The following is a 19,523-nucleotide window of genomic DNA, read 5'->3' as shown; positions in this document are numbered from 1 at the left end:
AATAAATAGAGCTGAGAGTATAGCTCAGAGGTAAGAAAGCCCTTGGGTTCCACCCCCAGTACTGCAAAAAAAAAAATTAACTATAAAATTAATAATAATAATAAGCCGAGCATGGTGGTACACACATGGAGGATCACAGGTTCAAAGCCAGCCTCAGCTACTGAGGCCCTTTGCAATTTAAAGAGACCCTGTTTCAACATAAAAAATGAAAAATAGGATTAGGGGTATAGCTCAGAGGTAGAATGCCCCTAGGTTCAATCCCAAGTAGCAGAAAAAATATATATAAACATGAGAAAAATACCAAACTCAAAGAACTATGAGGCATACAAAATACTTGACCAGTACTCCTCAAAATTATCAAGGTCATGAAAAATAAGAAAGATCTAAGGAGCCAGGTGTGGTAACGCACTCTTGTAATCCCAGCATTTGGGAGGCTGAGACAGGAAGATCATGGTTCCTGGACAACCTCAGCTACTTAGTGAGGCCCTTTGCAACTCAGTGAAATCCTGTTTCAATATAAAGAATAAAAAACAGGGCTGGGGGTGTTACTCGGAGGAAGAATACTCCTGGGTTCCATCCCCAGTATCGAAAAAAAAAAAAAAAAAGAAAAAGAAAAACAGAAAAGAAAGGTCTAAGAAACTACCACTGTCAAAGAACCTTGAGAAAATACGATGACTAACTGTAATGTGTTGTCCTGAATATAACAAAACAAAAAAAATTTTTTTTAGGTACAGGGGATTAAAACCAGAGGCCTTTTACTTCTGAGTACACCCCCAGCCCTAGTTTTTTTATTTTATTTTATTTTATTGGTGGTACTGGGGTTCCTGGAAACCCTTCTTCCTCTGGGCTACACTCCCAGACCTATTTTATATATTTTTTTTAAATTTGGAAACAGGGTCTCCTAAGCCAGCACACGTGGCTGGCATCGAACCTGCGCGATCCTCCTGTCTCTGCCTCCCAAGCACAGGGATTACAAGCGTGCGCCACCACGCCCGGCCAGCCCTAGTTTTATACTTTATTTTGAAACAGGGTCTAAATTGCAGAGGGCGTAAGTAGCTGAGGCTGGCCACGAACCTGCGCCTCTTTTCTTAGCCTCCAAAGTACTGGGATTACAAGTGTGTGCACAACCATAACTGGCTTGTTCCACTTTTTTAAAAATCTTTTTTTTTTTTTTTTTTTTTTTGGCAGTACTAGGGATGGAACACCCAGGGACATTTTACTGCCAAGCTACACTCCCAGCTCCATTTTTTATTCTTTTTTTTTGTGTGTGTGTGTGGGTCTGGGGATGGAACCCAGGGGCATTTGACCTCCAAGCTACATTCCCTGCCCTATTTTTTTATTCTTTATTTTGAAACAGGGTCTCACTAACTTGCAGAGGGCCTCACTAAGTAGCTGAGGATGTCCACCACATCCTCCGGTCTCAGCCTCCCAAATGCTGGGATTACAAATGTGTGCCACCACGCCCAGCTTTATTCTTTGTTTTGAAACAGGGTCTCACTGAGTGGCAAAGGGCCTCACTAAGTAGCTGTCTCAGCCTCCCAAATGCTGGGATTACAAGCATGTGCCACCACGCCTGGCTTTCTTTTGAGTTTTAATGAAAGCTTCATTACATAGTCAATGTGTGATTGAATCATTACCCACTGGTGATCAATGAAACCTTCAACACCTTTTGTCTCCCCAAGGTTGGACTTAGGGGCTGAAATAACAGGGTCTCACTAGGTAGCTGAGGCTGTCTGTGAACCACAATCCTCCTGTCTCAGGCTCCCAAATACTGGGATTACAAGTGTGTGCTACCATGCCCAGCTAAGACCCTGTTTCAAAATAAAAATAAATAGGGTTAGGGGTATAGCTCAGAGGCAGAATGCCCTTGGGTTCAATCCCCAGTACCAAATATCAATAAATCAATTTTTAAATGGGGGCTGAGATTTAGCTCAGAGGTAAAATGTCCCTGAGTTCCATCCTCAGTACCACAAAAAAAGAAAGAGAGAGAGAGAGAGAGAGAGAGAGAGAGAGAGAGAGATTGATTTGCTCAGAGGTAGAATGCCCCTGGTTCAGTCCCCAGTACAATTACTTTCTCTCAGGCCTGGTGGCACATACCCATAATCCTAATACTTGAGAAGCTAAAACAGGAGGATCACAAGTTCAACATCAGCCTCAGTGACTTAAGAAAACCCTCAGCAACTTAGTGAGACTCTTTCAAAATAAAAATAAAACAGGGCCGGGCATGGTGGTGCGTGCTTGTAATCCCAGCATTTGGGAGGCTGAGACCAGAGGATCACGGTTCACAGACAGCCTCAGCTACTTAGGCCCTTTGTAATTCAATGAGACCCTGTTTCAAAATAAAGAATAAAAAATGGGCAGGGGGTGTAGCTCGGTCAAATGCCTCTGGGTTCAATCCCCAGACCCCTCAAAAGAAAACTAAAAAAATTCAAATGAATAAAATAAAATAGGATTGGGGGTGTAGTTCGGAGATAGAATGCCCTGGGTTTTCAATTCCCACTACCAAAATATGGGTGTGTACTTTTAAACTACATGTATAAACTGTATCTGAAACATAAGTGAATTATGTGTTTAGACTTGGGTCCCATCCCCAAAATATCTCTTTATGTATATAGCAATATCTTAAAATCTGAAATATTCTGGTCCCTGGTATTCTGGATTAGGGATACTCAAGGTGTAGTAGCAAACATTTTACAAGGCCAAACTAATTCATGGAGACCGTACTACTTCCTAGCTGTTACTATCAGTAAATCACTGTACTCTGCTGAGCCTCTGTTTCTTTATTTGTAAATAGAATCATACAATAACAAATATAAAGTTTATCTGCTAATAAGCAACAGCACCCTGGGAACTAAGTTACCCTCCTTGGTTGTCTGCTTTCCATTTAGTTCAGTGTTGACAGATAGAAGAAAAATTCTGAGATGTCCTAAAATTCAATTACAAGGTCCAGTGGGTACATGGGAGGAACTGCAGGTGAAACCAACACGAGACTGTTCCACTACATTCCTGAATGTATTTCAAACCTTGACTTAAAAGCCCTGGCAGCTGGGCATGGTGGTGTATGTTTATAATCCCAGGAGTTGGAGGCTGAGACAGGAGGACTGCAGGTTCGAGAATAGCCTCAAGTAACTCAGTGAGACTCTGGTCAACCTGGCAAGACCCTATTTTGAAATCAAAGCAAAATTAGGGCTGGGCGTATAGCGTGGAGATGGAATATCCCTGAGTTCAAGCTCTAATACCATAAATAAATATATATATATGCATGCCCTGGCAAGTAATCCCCAGCACACTGCCTCCTGAATGCCAACCAATCCTGAAGCACCAAGTACTACTCCATCTGGACTGCCCTCCTACCCCCAAAATCCCCACTTCAGGTTATTCTGCCTTCCATCTACAGCCAATGTGAGTTCAGGGTAAACAATTTAGGCTTCCCTCCCCCAAATCTTCACTACAAAACACACTTGAACCCTAAATCCAGCGAACTGTTCTCTGGCCTTGCTACCGGTAGTCATGGAACTTGCTACTGGTAGTCATGTGAAAGTGTGTACCGACTCAATAATCCCTTTTATTACAGAAATGCCACCCTAACCCACCTCAAGATTTTGAGTTAACACTGCTAATGTTCTAGTCAGTAATCAACCTAAACTCTAAACTATTAAAAATGAAAAATGAACAATGAGCTGTGTTTAACACACTTAAGTCTTAATCCTGGCATTTGGGAGGCTGAGACCGGAGGATCACAGTTTGTAGACAGCCTCAGCTACTTAGTGAGGCCCTCCGCAACTTAGTGAGACACTATTTCAAAATAAAGAACAAAATATAGGGCAGAGGGTGTAGCTCGAAGGTCAAATGCCCCTGGGTTCCATCCCCAGACCCACAAAAAAAGTCCAAAAAACAAAAAACAAAAACAGCACTAGCATACCCACTATCTGGTTTAGAAATTTCTCTATTACCTTGTCCCTAATTCTCTTTTCCCAAAGAGGACATTCAGGTCTTCACTTTTTCAGCAAGCCTTCAAGGCTTGAGAAACCTAAAACATGTTCATGAATACCTTAGTCCTTTCCACCTTCCCGCATCCTTCTGTCCCTAACTTCTTGTGAGTGCTATTCATTCCGCCAGTTCAGGTGGCAACTTCTCTGCTGAGTATCCTTCCCCTTCTCTGGTCTGAAAATAATAACTCCATACTAGTAGCAGCAGCAGAAGTAGTGATTAAAAATAGAAATGAGCCAGGCATGATGGCGCACACTTGTAATCCCAGTATTTGGGGGGCTGGGACAGGAGGATCACAGGTTCGTAGTCAACCTCAGCTACTAAGCGAGGCTCCACAACTTAGTAAAACCCTGTTTCAAAATAATGACTAAGAGTATAGCTTAGAGGTAGAAAGCCTATGGGTTCCATCCCCAGTAAAACACACACACACACACACATACACACACACACACACACACACACACACACACACACACACAGTAGAAATAAACAGGGAGCATTTTGTGGCAAGCTCTGTTTAAACACTTTACAAATGTATAAGTCATTAAAGTATCAAAACAAATCTATGGAGCCGGGCATGGTGGCGTACGTTTGTAATCCCAGCATTTGGGAGGCTGAGACTGGAGGATCATGGTTTGCGGACAGCCTCAGCTACTTAGTGAGGTCTTAGTAAGACCTTGTTTCAAAATAAAGAATAAAAAAAAATAGGGCTGGGGGTGTAACTCAGAGGTAGAAGAGCCCTGGGTTTCATCCGCAGTACCACACACACACACACACAAAAAAAAAATCTATGAAGCAGATACCATTTTTATAGATTAAAAAAAAAATGATTCACAAACTGATGGGGCTGAATCAAAGTCAGGGCTTATTATTTAGATACACATAACCTTAGTTGTGAGATTGAGGCAGGAGGATCATAGGTTTGAGACCAGTCTCAGCAACTTAGTGAGACCCTGCTTCAAAATAAAAAATAAAACAAAGGGCTCGGGGTATAGCTCTAAGGTAGAATACCTCTGGGTTCCATCTCCAGTACAAAAAATAAAAATATACATAACCTTCAAAATTAGAAATACATGCTGAGTGTGCTGGCGCGTACTTGTAATCCTTGCGCTTGGGAGGCTGAGACAGGAGGATCACACAGGTTCAAAGCCAGCCTCAGCTGGCTTAAGAGACCCTGTTTCCAAATAAAATATAAAAAAATAGGTCTGGGAGTATAGCCCGGAGATAGAAGGCCCCTGGGTTCCATTCCCCAGTACAAAAAAAGAAAAAAATTAGAAATACATCAAAATAAAAATGGAGTTCTCTGGGCAGAATTCTATTATCTAATTTTTGTGTTTTTTAGTAAAACAGAATATTGATCCAGTGACCTACCACTATACAACTCAGGATTTAAACCAAACTTGCTCTGCTCATAAATCCAAACTTTGGGTAGCACGTGGCAGGGACAGTGCACCTCTGCTCTACATGGACACCACAGTCCTTGGATGGAGATCTGGAGTAGGAGGCTGTGACCTAGGCCAGCTCATGCCTGTGCCTGGCAAGCGAATGCTGGATGTCAGCTGGGAGCCGGCTGGGGCTGTGGGCCAGGAACGTTCAGTCTCATGACTGCTTGAGTTCCTCACAGCACAGCATGCTAGCTGGTTCCCAAGAGAGAAAGGTGAAAGCACATGGCATCATTATTGGGGATTGAACCCAGGGGCATTCTACCTCTGTGCTATACTCCTTGTCCTACTTTATTTTTTACTTTGAAACAGAGTCTAAGTACTTGAGAGGTTGGGATAGAAGGATCACAGGTTGGAAACCAACCTCAGCAACTTAAAGACTCTCAGGAACCTTTTATTTAAAAAATAAATAAAAGGGCTGGAGATGTAGCTCAGAGATAGAATGCCCCTGGGGTCAATCACCAGTACCACTAAGTAAACAAAAATTATCCTCAGAGTCCAACTATAGAGAAAAAGAACAGAAAAAAATGAGTAGGTATCTCCCAGAATACAAGAGTAATAAAATAAGGAAAATAAGTAATCTCCCACTAGAAATTAAACATAGTGTAGGAAGAACCTTTTGACACCATTTAGTTCTAGTAGTTACTAGAAACAGATCAGGAAAGCCTCCTACTTCTAAAACAATTCTAAAACAAGAAAGTTTTTTGTTGGTTTCATTCTCTGTTGTTACTAATGGTAAAAACACTTAAAAATGAGATAGCATCAGATACTTTGAGACTGAACATGGTAGAGGAAGCTTTGGCACTGCACTCTCTTTCAAAGAAGGGTTGACAGGCAGACGATAGATGACACAAGGATGCTGGGAGGGTGAACCAAACCCCAGGGCATGTGGAAGGAAAGGGAGCGCCCGGAGCCTGCCAGCTCTGGGCTCTCAGCGCACGCGCACCACAAGCTCAAGGGTCTCAGACTCCACACACTAAACAAGAAACGGCTCCAAGATCACCTAGTTCAGTGGTGTCCAGTGCTGTCAAGGATAAGGCCCTCTTTCACAATTGAAAATTCTGTAAATAGCTATATGAAAATTAGTGATTTTATTATCTGGTTACTGGGAAAAATATAATGACATGAATTCACTAGAACCTGTACTAAATGTGATTTTTTGGTGGGAGAGAGTACTGGGGATTGGGCATTCTACCTTTGAACTATACCCTTCAATTTTTTTACTATAAAACAGGGTCTCGCTAAGGTTACTGAGGGTCTCACTAACTTGCTGAAGCTGGCCTCAAACATTTGATCCCCTTACCTCAGCCTCCCCAGAATTGGGACGAGAGGATACACTAGCACACCGAGCAGAAAAGAAGACCTGACTCTGATTCACTGTGCCGACATACACGGCTTGTCCCTAATCATCAAACGTGAGCTGGGACCTACCTCTCCCTGTCAGGCAAGAGGGCAGGGAGAGCAATGACTGCTGGATGAAGGGAAACTGGCTGAGATCCAGCTGTGAGAACAGGCACACATCAGCCAGGCAGAGTGGCACGCACATGTAATCCCAGTACTTGGTAGGTGGAGACAGGCGGGTCACAAGTTCGCATCTAGCCTCAGCAACTTGTGAGGCCCTCCACAGCTTAGTGAGACCTGTGTCAAAGAATAAAATAGAGCTGGGGGTGTAACTTGGAGGTAGAATGCCCTGGGTTCAATCTCCAGTACCACAAAAACAAACAAAACAGAATAGACACACATCACTGCCTAAAAGTGAACTACCATCCAATGCCTTTAACCAAAAGATAGTTGCTTTCAAAACACACATACATATTCATTAATACATATATTCTAGCCAGGTATGGTGGCACACCCTTGTAATCCCAAGGCTGAGACAGGAGGACCGCAGGTTTGCAGACAGCCTCAGCTACTTAGTGAGGCCCTTTGCAACTCAGTGAGACCTTGTTTCAAAATAAAGAATAAAGCCGGGTATGGTGGTGCACACTTGTAATCCCCCACGCTTGGGAGGCAAAGACTGGAGGATCGCACAGATTCGAAACCAGCCTCAGTTACTTAGTGAGTCTCTCAGCAACTTAGTAAGACTTTGTTTCAAAATAAAATATAAAAAAATAGGTTTGGGCCAGGCTTGGTGACACACACTTGTAACCCCTGCACTTGGGAGGCAGAGACAGGAGGATTGCACAGGATCGAAGCCAGCCTTGCTGGCTTAAGAGACCCTGTTTCCAAATTAAAAAAAAAAATAAAAATTGAAAAAAAAAATAGGTCTGGGAGTGTAGCCTGGAGGTAGAAGGGTTTCCAGGAACCCCAGTACCACCAAAAAAAAAAAAAAAGAAGAAGAATAAAAAACAGGGTTGGGGGTATAGCTTGGAGGTAGAAGATCTTTGGATTCCATCCCAAGTACCTCAAAAATATATATATTTCTCTCTCTCTCTCTCTCTCTCTCTCTCTCTCTCTCTCACTCACACACACACACACATACACACATACACACACACACCCTCCCTCCCTCCCTCCCTCATCCAGAATAGGAGAACAAGCAAAAGCTTAGCCAGACGTTGAGCCCTTGGGTACAGTGGAACAGTGCTGGGAGGAAGGGGCTCTCCAGGGAGAATCACAGGCTCACATAACCCAGCCCTTGTGAGCCAGGACAATGAGTCAAACTGTTGGCCAGGACTACAGGCATCAATGAGACTGGGAGCTCCCCTTCCAAGCTCACCCCAGTGACTCTCTCACATGGCTGCCAGCCGCCCGCAGAAAATCTGCATCCAAGCTCGCTCTGTGGCTGCTGGCGGCCTCCTTGCCACATGGGCCTCCTCCTGGGCTGCCTGGTTTGCCTCTCCAGAGATCCACACAGCATGGCACAGAAGAGAGTGAAAGGGCAGACAGACAAGGTGAAGAGTGACAACGGGAGAGGCAGGGAGGGGGTACGGGGTCTCAAGGCAGACACCAGTCTTTTATACTCCACACTGGGAAGTGAAATCTCTTTGTGTTGTATTCTTTTTTTTTTTTTTTTTTTTCTTTTTGGTGGTACTGGGGTTCCTGGAAGCCCTTCTACCTCCGGGCTACACTCCCAGACCTATTTTTACATTTTTATTTGGAAACAGGGTCTCCTAAGCCAGCGCGCGCGGCTGGCTTCGAACCTGCGCGATCCTCCTGTCTCCGCCTCCCAAGCGCGGGGATTACAAGCGTGCGCCACCACGCCCGGCCTGTGTTATATTCTATTCACTAGAAGTTACTAATTCCAGCACACATTCAAGAGGAGAAATAAATTCCATTTTTTAAAGAAAGCAAAAGTCAGTCAGGTGTGGTGGTGCATGCCTGTAATCCCAGCACATGGGAGGTTGAGATAGCAGGGTCAAAGATTTAAGGCCAGCCTCAGCAACTTAGCAAGGTCCTCAGCAACTCAGTGAGATCATATTTCAAAATAAAAAAAAAGGATTGGGGTGTTGTTTAGAGGTAGAATGCCACTTAGATCAATACAAGAGGAAGGAAGGAAGGAGGGGAGGGCTGGCTGAAGGAGAAAAATCAAGTAATTTGTGTAGAGATCTTTCAAAGAATCACTGACAGGGAAGTTACTGGGTGAGTTATTAGGGCATCTGTGAATGTTTTCTTCTCACTGACTCCCAAACCCTCCAAGAAGGGAGCCCCATTTGCTTCCTCAAGGGAAGATGGTGTTTGTTTTCTAAAAATGTGAATTCCTTGAGGAGATTATCCTGAGGGAAGGGTGGAAAGATGAATGCCTTTTTTTTTTTTTTTTTTTTAATGGTACTTGGGGTGGAACTTGGGGGCTTTTCTACCTCCGGGCTACATTCCCAGACCTATTTTATACTTTATTTGAAAACAGGGTCTCACTAAGTTGCTGAGAGCCTAAGTAGCTGAGGCTGGCTTCAAACCTATACAATCCTCCTGTCTCAGCCTCCCAAATGCTGGAATTACAAGTGTGCACCACTACACCCTTCTAAAAAAGAGAGAAAGGAGAGCCGGGCGTGGTGGCGCACGCTTGTAATCCCAGCATTCGGGAGGCTGAGACCTGGAGGATCGTGGTTCGCAGACAGCCTCAGCTACTTAGTGAGGCCCTCTGCAACTCAGTGAGACCCGGTTTCAAAATAAAGAATAAAAAATAGGGCAGGGGGTGTAGCTCGGAGGTCAAATGCCCCTGGGTTCCATCCCCAGACCCGCAAAAAAAAAAAAAATAAATAAATAAAATAAATAAATAAAAAAATAAAAAAGAGAGAAAGGGAAGAAACTGCTTACAGACCCACAAAAAGAGGAAGCCTCACCAGGTGTGCTGGCACATGCTGGTAATCCCAACATTCAGAAAACTGGGACCGGAGGATCGGAGGATCGGAGGATCGCGGTTCGCAGGCAGCCTCAGTTACTTAGCAAGGCACTTTGCAACTCAGTGAGACACTGTTTCAAAAATAAAAAAAGACTAAAAAATAGGGTTGGGAGTGTAGCTCAGAGGTTGAATGCCCCTGGGTTCCATCCTGAGTAATGCAAAAATAAACAAATAAAAATAAATAATAATAATAATAAATAAACAAAGAAAAAGAGGAGGCCTGCAACCTCGCTTCCTAGCGGTACTCTAGACAAGGCAGTGCTGAGAAAAGAAAGCAGCAACCCGGATGCCAAAATCCCACAGCACCTCGTGCCTGCAGCTGGCCACAGCCAGAAGCCAGCCCATGGTCATGGCTAATGGACTGACTAACCTCTACCCTTCTCCTGGCTTCCCAAGCCTCCACGCTCTTCCATAACCCTAAGGTGGGATGGGGGCCCATTTAATCGCTGAGAATGATTTTCTCTTCAGTTTGGTAGAATGGAAGTAGGAAGTCAGAGTTGGATTTCATCTAATTTAAAGGAAATAAAATATTATAACATTTCTTTTTGCATTTCTTGTTATAAAATATTGTAACATTTCTTGTAACAAACTGATTTTGTGAACAACTTCTGATTGTTATATGTAGTAACCTAGGAATATCTTCTGCAAACAAGGGATCTTGGTATCAAAGAAAGTTCCAAACAAGCGGTACACTTGTAATCTCAGTACTTGGGAGGCTGAGACAGGAGTATCACAGGTTCAAGGCCAGCCTCAGTTACTTCATGAGGCCCTCCGGAACTTAATGAGAACTTACTTCAAAGTAAAAAGAATAAAATATGGCTGGGGGTGAATCTTGGAGGTAGAATGCCCCTGGATTCAATTCCCAGTATCACCAAAAAAAAAAAAAAAAAAAAAAAAAAAGTACAATTGGTCCTATATCTTATTGAACCAGGAAGTAAAGAGCTACCAGATTACTGACTTTGGTTAAAAAGATGTAGCAAAACCAGGCATGGTGGCGCATGCTTGTAATCCCCGTGCTTGGGAGGCAGAGACAGGAGGATCACAGAGGTACGGAGCCAGCCTCACTGGCTTAAGAGACCCTGTTTCCAAATAAAAAGATAAAAATAGATCTGGGAGTGTAGCCAGGAGGTACAAGGGTTCCAGGAATCCCAGTACCACAAAAAAAAAAAAAAAAAAAAAAAAAAAAAAAAAAAAAAGACGTAGCAGCCAAGTTAAAGGAATTCTTCTTTCTATAGTACACAGCACAATATTTACAAATGAATAAATATGCCTCAGATAAAGTAGGGAGTATAAAGACAAAACAGGATTAAACTGACAATTATTGGATTAGGATGAAGAATAATTCAAGTTTAGTCAAACATGATGGCACATGACTGTAATCCCAGTACTTGGGAGCCTGAGAGAGAACGATCATACGTTCAAAGCAGGCTCAGCAATTTACCCAGACCGTGTTTCAAAATAAAAATAAAAAAACATTGGGGATATAGCTCAAAAGTAGAGCTCCCAGTACAAAAAAAAAAAAAAAAAAAATTCAGTATTTGGGAGGCTGAGACAGGATCATCTCAGGTTCTCAACCAGCCTCAGCTACTTAGTAAAGACTCTCTGCAACTCAGTGAGATCCTGTTTCAAAATTAAAAATAAGCCAGGCATGGTGGTGCATGCTTGTATTCCCAACATTTGGGAGATGAGACAGGAGGATCACGGTTCATGGCCAGCCTCAGCTATTTAGGCCCTCTGCAACTCAGTGAGACCCTGTTTCAAAAATACAAAATAAAAAATAGGGCTGGAGGGATCTCAGAGATAGAATGCCCCTGCATTCTACCCCCAGTACTGCAAAAAAAAAAAATAATAATAAGACTAGGGGTGTAGCTTGGAGATAGATGCCTCTGGGTTCAAACCCTAGTCCCACAAAAAAAAAAAAGAAAAAAATTTTTCATATCAAAATATAGTAATCCCAGCATTTGAGAGATTGAGACAGAAAGATTCAAAGCAAGCCTTGACTGTTTGAAAATTAAAAAAAAAAAAAAAATAGGGCTGGGGTATAGCTCAGAAGAAAATTCCCTGGATTAAATTCCCAGTATCACATAGAACACACACACACACACACACACACACACACACACACGTTTACATATACATACATGCATATGCATACACCACAGCTAGGAATGGCAGCACCTCTTAAGTATTGGAGTTACGGATATAAACCACTTGGCCTGACTTCTAGGTTTTATTTTTACACGTTACCAAGAAGATGTTCCATGATTTGACAACGCTATCTTGGCCTCTGCAGAATCTAGTTTCAAGGAACTAAATTTTGCCATTATGCCCCAGGTTTTTGTTTTTTTGTTTTTTGTTTTTGTGGTTCTGGGGATGTAATCCAGGGGTCTCTACCTCCAGGCTACACCCCCGACCTATTTTATATTTTTTATTTTGAAACAGGGTCTCACTAAGGTGCTGAGAACCTCACTAAGTAGCTGAGTCTGGCTTTGAACCTATGCAATCCTCCTGTCTCAGCCTCCCAAGTACTGGGATTACAAGTGTGCACCACCATGCCTGGCTATGCCCTAGGTTTTCACCCCAAGAAACAGCTTTACCAAATCCACTGCATTTGCTGCAGGAATGCTGCTTAGGAAACACTATCACAAAGAAGTTCTATAACAAGAAGATAGTCCTAGCCAGGCGTGGTGGCGCACGCTTGTAATCCCAGCATTCGGGAGGCTGAGACTGGAGGATCGCAGTTCATGGACAGCCTCAGCTACTCAGTGAGGCTTTCTGCAACTTAGTGAGAACCTGTTTCAAAATAAAGAATAAAAACTAGGGCAGGGGGTGTAGCTCAGAGGTCAAATGCCCCTGGGTTCCATCCTCAGATCCGCAAAAAAAAAAAAAAAAAAAAAGAGAGAGAGAGAGAAGATAGTCCTGTGTTTCAATGCAGGTTAGAAAATATCCTCCCAGTTTCCTGTAAAGGACCTCCAGAATCTGTTTCCTACCAGACTGCACTCATCTATCTCCTAGAGGTAAACATTATTTGTCTTGTCCTCGGTTCAATTCCCAGCAGCTCCAAATTCAATCCCAGCAGCAAGACCCTGCAGTGGACAGACAGTACTGCAGAGAAAGAAAATACCCAAAAGACACAAAGCAGTTTGGTCTATTTACACACTGTGTTACTGCAACATTCTCTTTCTTTGCAGTTCACTCTTCCTTCTCCCCCCTCAGATTATTTCATTCTTTTTTTCTTTTTTTTCTTTTTCTTTTTTTTTTTTGGTGGTACTGGGGTTCCTGGAAACCCTTCTACCTCTGGGCTACACTCCCAGATCTATTTTATACTTTTTTATTTGGAAACAGGGTCTCTTAAGGCAGCACGGCTGGCTTCGAACCTGCACGATCCTCCTGTCTCTGCCTCCCAAGCGCGGGGATTACAAGGTGCGCCACCACGCCCGGCTAGTTTATTCATTTTTATGATTTGGATCATCAAGGTTTGCTGATCTCTCTTCTCGGTAACATATCTTTATTTTTATCTGCCTGGTTAGAGATGTTCATTGATGCACTTTATTGTTTCTGTGTGTGTTCTGGGGACTGAACCCAGGGCCTCACACATATTAGGCAAGTGGTCTAACCACTGAGCCACATCCCCAGCCCTTTATACTAATATTAATATTAATATTAATTAATATTATTAGTGTGTGTGTGTTCATGAATGTATGGCACTGGGGATAAAACCCAGAGGCATTCTACCAGAGCTTTATCCCTAATCCCTTTTACTTTTTGTTTTGACACAGGGTCTTGCTAGGTTGCAGAGTCTCCCTACATTGCTGAGGCTGGTTTTGAACCTACAATACTCCTGTCTCTGCTTCCCAAGTATTAGGATTATAAGCAGTGGCTGCTGAAACAGGGTCTCTCAATGTTGCCCAGGCTGACCTTAAACTTGCAAACCTCCTCCCTCAGCTTCCCAAGTAGCTAGGATTAGAAGTGTGTGTTACTGTGCCTTGAAGAAACAGCAAAGAAGCCGGGATTGGTGGCACATACTTGTAATCCCAGCACTTGGGAGGCTGAGACAGGACAATCACAGGTTTGCTGCCAGCCTCAGCTACTTAGTGAGGCCCTCTTCAACTTACTGAGATCTTGTTTCAAAATAAAAAATTAAAAATAGAGCCAGGCATGGTGGCGTACAGTTGTAATCCCAGCATTTGGGAGGCTGAGACCGGAGGATCGCAGTTCGCGGACAGTCTCAACTACTTAGTGAGGCCCTCTGCAATTCGGGGAGACCTGGTTTCAAAATAAAAGAATAAAAAATAGGGCAGGGGGTATAGCTCAGAGGTCAAATGCCCCTGGGTTCCATCCCCAAACCCACAAAAAAATTAATTAATTTAAATAAATAAATAATAGAGCTGGGGATGTAGCTCAGAGGTAGAATGCCCCTGGGTTCCATCCCCAATACCACCAAAAAAACAAAAACAAAAACCAGCAAAGATGTTTCTTAAATTACATATACCTCAGATGCCTGGATTCTTTTTGCCAAGCCATATGGTGCATGCCTATAAACCCAGTACTTGGCAGGCTGAGATAGGAGGCTCATGGGTTCAAGGGCAGCCTCAAGGGAGGGAGAGGGAGGTGGAAGAATCCAAGAGGCATGCTCAATATCTTTTTTTCTGAAAAGGGGGCAGTACAACAGTAAATTTAGGAATCTATACTCTGTACTGTACAGATTTTTTAAAGAATTTGAAAATAAAGACATTTGAAGCTGGACAGGATGATGCAGACCTGTAATCCCAGCTACCCTGGAGGTTGAGGAAGGAGGACCGCAAGTTCAAGGCCATCCTGAGCAACATAGTGAGACCCTATCTAAAAATGAAAAATGAAAAAGGGCCAGTGGTATATGTAGTCCAGTGGTGGAGCACTTCCCTAGAAGCAGGAAGCCTGAGGTCCAATCCCCAATACCTCAAATAAAATACAGGTATTCGGGGTTTTTTGTTTTTGTTTTGGGGTGTTTTTTTTTTTTTTTAAGACAGGATTCTCACTAAATTACCCAGTCAGGCCTCAAATTTGTGATCCTCCTGGCTCAGCCTGAGTAACTAAGATTATATGCGTGAGCCACAGCAGCCAGCTTGATGGGTGATTTTAGCCTAAAATTTATTATGTACAGAAATTTCAATGTACCAGGCAATGTTCTAGGCACTTTACTATTCTAGACAGGCTAAATTATTATTATTATTTCCATTATATAGAGGAGGATCAGAGACATTTATGAACTTACATTAGATCTCACAACTTGTTTCTGACAGAGGTGGATTCAAATTCAGCCCAAACCATTACACCTACATCATGTACAAGCCATCATTGGAGCAAATGAAACAGAAAAGGAGGAGAGGGAGGGGTGGAGAAATGCCTCACTGAGCGTGACATGTGAGGCAAGTCTAAAGGAGGGAGCTTGTCAAGGAGCAAACAGAAACTGTTCCAGAAAGAAAATTAGGTACCAAAACCCATGCAGAGAGAACTTAAGCCCTGGAAATGGCAAACAAAACATATATCTGACAGCTCATTCATCTTGAAGGGCTCACCAGAAAGTTAAATAATTTAGAGGTAGATATTTAATAGTTCCGTTATGGAGAATTCCTATGGTCACAGTACTGACCTGTGGCTGGAGAGGTGGGTGGAAGTGAAATACAAGCAGCCCTTTACTATAATTAGGCTAAAAGGACTGAATTATGTTCAGTAGCAATAAGGAACCACAGAAGGCATGCGAATTACATGATCAGCTTGCACCGTGTGATGAATAAATCACAGACTGAAGGTAGGAAAAGCAGACAGGAAGTTCCTATAAGAGACCGGCAATGGCATTAAACCAGAGTTGTCAAGCCGGGCATAGTGGCGCACGCTTGTAATCCCCGCGCTTGGGAGGCTGAGACAGGAGGATCACACAGGTTCGAAGCCAGCCTCAGCTACTTAGTGAGGCTTTCAGCAACTTAGTGAGACCCTGTTTCCAAATAAAGTATAAAAATAGGTCTGGGAGTATAGCCCGGAGGTAGAAAGCCTCGGGGTTCCACCCCCAGTACCACCACCAAAAAAAAACAGTTGTCAAATACAATGCGAACATTATACTTAATTTATTTTTAATTTTCTAGTCGCTACCATTAAAAAAGTTAAAAAAAGTAAAATAACTTCAGAAATATTAAAATTTACTTAATTGATTATGCCAAAAATAGTGTTTGATATGTAATCATAATTGGAGTAAAAAACTGAGCTTGGTGGTACATACCTGTCATCCCAGCACTTAGGAGGCTGAGTCAGGAGGATCACAAGATTTAAGGACAGCTTCAGCAAGTAGTAAGACTCTCATCAACCTAGAAAGACCCTGTTTCAAAATAATTTAAAAAGCTGAATGTGGTAGCACACGCTTGTATTCCCAGCACTTGGGAGGCTGAGACAGGAGGACTGAGGTTCAAAGACAGCCTCAGCGACTTAGTGAGGCCCTTTGCAACTCAGTGGGACCCCGTTCCATCACCGGTACCACACACAAAAAAAAAACTATATTAAAAAATAGGGCTAGTGGTACAGCTCAGAGATAAAATGCCCCTGGGTCAACCCCCAGTACCCTAAAAATAAAATTAGTGAGAAATTTTACATCTTTTTGTACTAAAAATCTACTGCATATTTTACACTTATTTCATTTTAGACACTAACCTGTTTTTTTTTCTTCAGTACTAATGCTACAAAAAGACCAGGGCCTCATATGTGCCAGGCAAGAGCTCTATTAGAGCTGCCCCTGTCCTTTTAATTTCGAGATAGTCTCACTAAATTGCCCAGGTTGGCCTCAAATCTGCCATCTTCTTGCCACAGCCTCCATGAATAGCTAGGTATGCACTGCTGTGCCTAACTCACTGCTATTAAAACCAAATTTTCATGGAAATACTTGACATTAATTTATACTTGAGCTGGGCGTGGTGGCGCATGTTTGTAATCCCAGCATTCGGGAGGCTGAGACAGGAGGATCGCGATTTGTGGACAACCTCAGCTACTTAGCAAGGCCCTCTGCAATTCAGTGGGACCCTGTTTCCAAATAAAGAATAAAAAATAGGGCTGGGGGTGTAGCTCAGAAGTAGAATGCCCTTGGGTTCCAGCCCCAGTGTCGAAAAAAAAAAATTACACTTGAAAAAATAGATTTAAGCTGGTCAGAGTAGTGTACATCTGTAATCCCTGTACTTGGAAAGGCTGATATAGGAGGATCAGAGCTTCAAGGCCAGCCTCAGCAACTTAGTGAGACCCTCAGCAACTTAGCAAGACTCTGTTTCAAAATAAAAAAAGGATTACAAGCCGGGCATGGTGGTGCACGCTTGTAATCCCAGAATTTGGGAGGCTGAGACAGGAGGATCACGGTTTGCAGACATCCTCAGCTACTTACTGAGGCCCTTTGCAACTCAGTGAGACCTGGGTTCAAAATAAAGAATAAAAAATAGGGCAGGGGGTATTGCTCAGAGGTCAAATGCCCCTGGGTTACATCATCCCCAGACCCGCAAAAAAAAAAAAAAAAAAAGGATTGCAGTATGGCTCAGAGGTAGAATGTCTCTGGGTTCAATCCACAGGACCAAAAAAAAAAAAAAAAAAAAAAAAAAAAGATTCACATAACCAACGATGTTAAAGACTAAATTTTCATTGGAAATGCTTGATAGGCATTCAGATATCATAAAATTAACACTTAAAAAAACAAATTCACATACTCAAAAATGTTCAAAACATACTAAATATTTACCAGTAAATGATCAGATTGTAAATTTAAATTTAAATTAACTACAATTAAGACAGTCCACAACTGTAATCTCAGAATTTTGGAGACTGACAGTGGAGAATCACAGGTGTAAGGTCATGCTCAGCATCTTAGCAAGACCCTCCTTCAAAATAAAAAGGGCTGGGGACTGGGGAGGGTGGTAAAAGACCCACAAGTAGAACATCACCCGACCCCACCCCTGCATTCAATCCCCAGTACCATACACACAAACTATACATACAAATTAACTACAATTAAATAAAATAAAATTTTCAATTTTTCCAACATGCTAGTCACATTTTTTTTCCTATCCTTTCCTTTCTTTTTATTGTGGGGGAAACAGGGTCTCACTAAATTGCTGAGGCTGGCCTCGAACTTTCAAACCTGCATTCCTCCTGTCTTAATCTCGTGCCACCATACCCAGCCTTCTTCAATATTTCACATCTAAAAAGCCGGGTGTGGTGGTGCGCATGCTTGTAATCCCAGCATTCCGAAGGCTGAGACTAAAGGACCACGGTTCATGGACAGCTTCAGCTACTACTTAGAGAGGCCCTCTGCAGCTTAGTTAGACCCTGTTTCAAAATAAAGAATAAAAAATAGAGCAGGGAATGTAGCTCAGAGGTTGAATGCCCCTGAGTTCCATCCCCAGACCTGAAAAAAAAAAAAAAAATTCACATCTACCTACTCTTGAGAATTTCTGTGTATTAACAAAGATAACTTCCAAGATATTATGAAAATAATCCTGGTTACACCCTAACTAACATGGCATACTTGCTCTGGGCCAACACCAACATATGTAAAAATTAAAAAATAAAAAAAAAAGAATCTTCTAATGACTATGCAGAATTTCTCTGTAGTCTTATACCTGACACATGGAATGTGCTCAAAAATATGTGTGGAATGAACACTCTTCATTACTCAAGGTAATTCACGAGGATCCTCTGTGGCCTTCTTTACCGTCTATCTTCCTATGGCTTAACCATTTCAGTTTATTAGACTCTATGTATAATGAAAAAAGAAAGCAACCAAGAAGTCTATTTACAAATGTGTACTGAAGGCTTTATTGTATGAGGGTTAAGAGCATAAGCTCTGGGTTCAAATCCTTATGCTAAGTTTTTTTTTTTTTTTTTGATAGATGTGTGATCTTGGGTAAAGAGTTGGCTTCTTTGTGACTTAACTCCCTGTTCTGCAAAACAGATGACACTACAAGTGTACTATTTTGAGGTATCTCACAGATTACAGGGAATAATACACAGAAAGCGCTTGCAGAGAGTACTTGGCACACTGTAGCTGTTCAATAAACATTAGCTTTTCAAACAGAGATGGAGTTAAAATTAGGACTAAAGAAAAAGCCTCGGATTTCTCAATTTTTTCATGTTTGCCACATTATCTTACATGCAAAAAAAAGAAAAGCAATAGTCCTCAAAAGAAAATCCTTACATACAGTGATATTCACTAAAAAAAGAAGCCAAATAAGAAACTTCACCTACTGACCTGTACAATTATGCGGTATGGCCCAGGTGCAGTCAAGCAAAGAGAAAAACACGAAGCAAAAGAGGAAGGCGTTCGCCTTACCTGCTTCTCCGTTTTCGAGGTGGTTTCTCCACTGTGCCAGTGAGTCTACGGAGCAAACAAATAAGATGGTAACTAAAAGTAACATCCAAGAACACATCGCTGGCTGCGTCGTCCAGAGCCAGTCAACAACTACTCGCCATGCCCATACCTACACCTGACCTTACAAACACCTTAAGCCCGGTCTCCCCTTTTAACCAAAAGCAAGCAATCCTGGAACTCACTGCTCCCCTAAGGTCCTCTTAGCCCCAACGCTGTCCTGCCTCCGGGTGCCTCACCCCATCCTCACCCCATCCGTCACAGCCCAGCTCCCCCAAACCGCCCACCTCCACCTAGCTTCTCATTGTCTGCCTCGTCCAGCCCGCAAGCCCCCCGAGCTCCCCTCGACCGTGCCCACCCTCCCGGCCGCGCCGGC

At 42.7% G+C, this 19,523-nt stretch overlaps 1 protein-coding gene across 2 annotated transcripts in view; it reads right to left on the bottom strand.

Annotated features, from left to right (window-relative positions):
- SCAI (suppressor of cancer cell invasion) overlaps window positions 1-19,523 on the bottom strand; it is a gene marked incomplete at both ends in the record, with an annotated part of 122,552 nt that overhangs the window by 102,558 nt on the left and 471 nt on the right. Inside the window, one exon of one of the 2 annotated variants that reach the window (XM_080709302.1) lies at window positions 19,107-19,156. Coding sequence is in view for 1 of the 2 variants with exons in the window: in XM_080709303.1 (XP_080565429.1) it covers window positions 19,112-19,156 (45 nt within the window). The remainder of the gene's footprint in view (window positions 1-19,106; window positions 19,157-19,523) is intronic. The other variant, XM_080709303.1, reaches the window with a different exon arrangement.

This window comes from Muscardinus avellanarius (genome assembly GCF_963383645.1).
Source record: "Muscardinus avellanarius genome assembly, chromosome: 13".
Classification (NCBI taxonomy): domain Eukaryota; kingdom Metazoa; phylum Chordata; class Mammalia; order Rodentia; family Gliridae; genus Muscardinus; species Muscardinus avellanarius.
The sequence above is the reverse complement of the archived record's forward strand: the minus strand, read 5'-3'. Positions and strand labels throughout refer to the sequence as shown.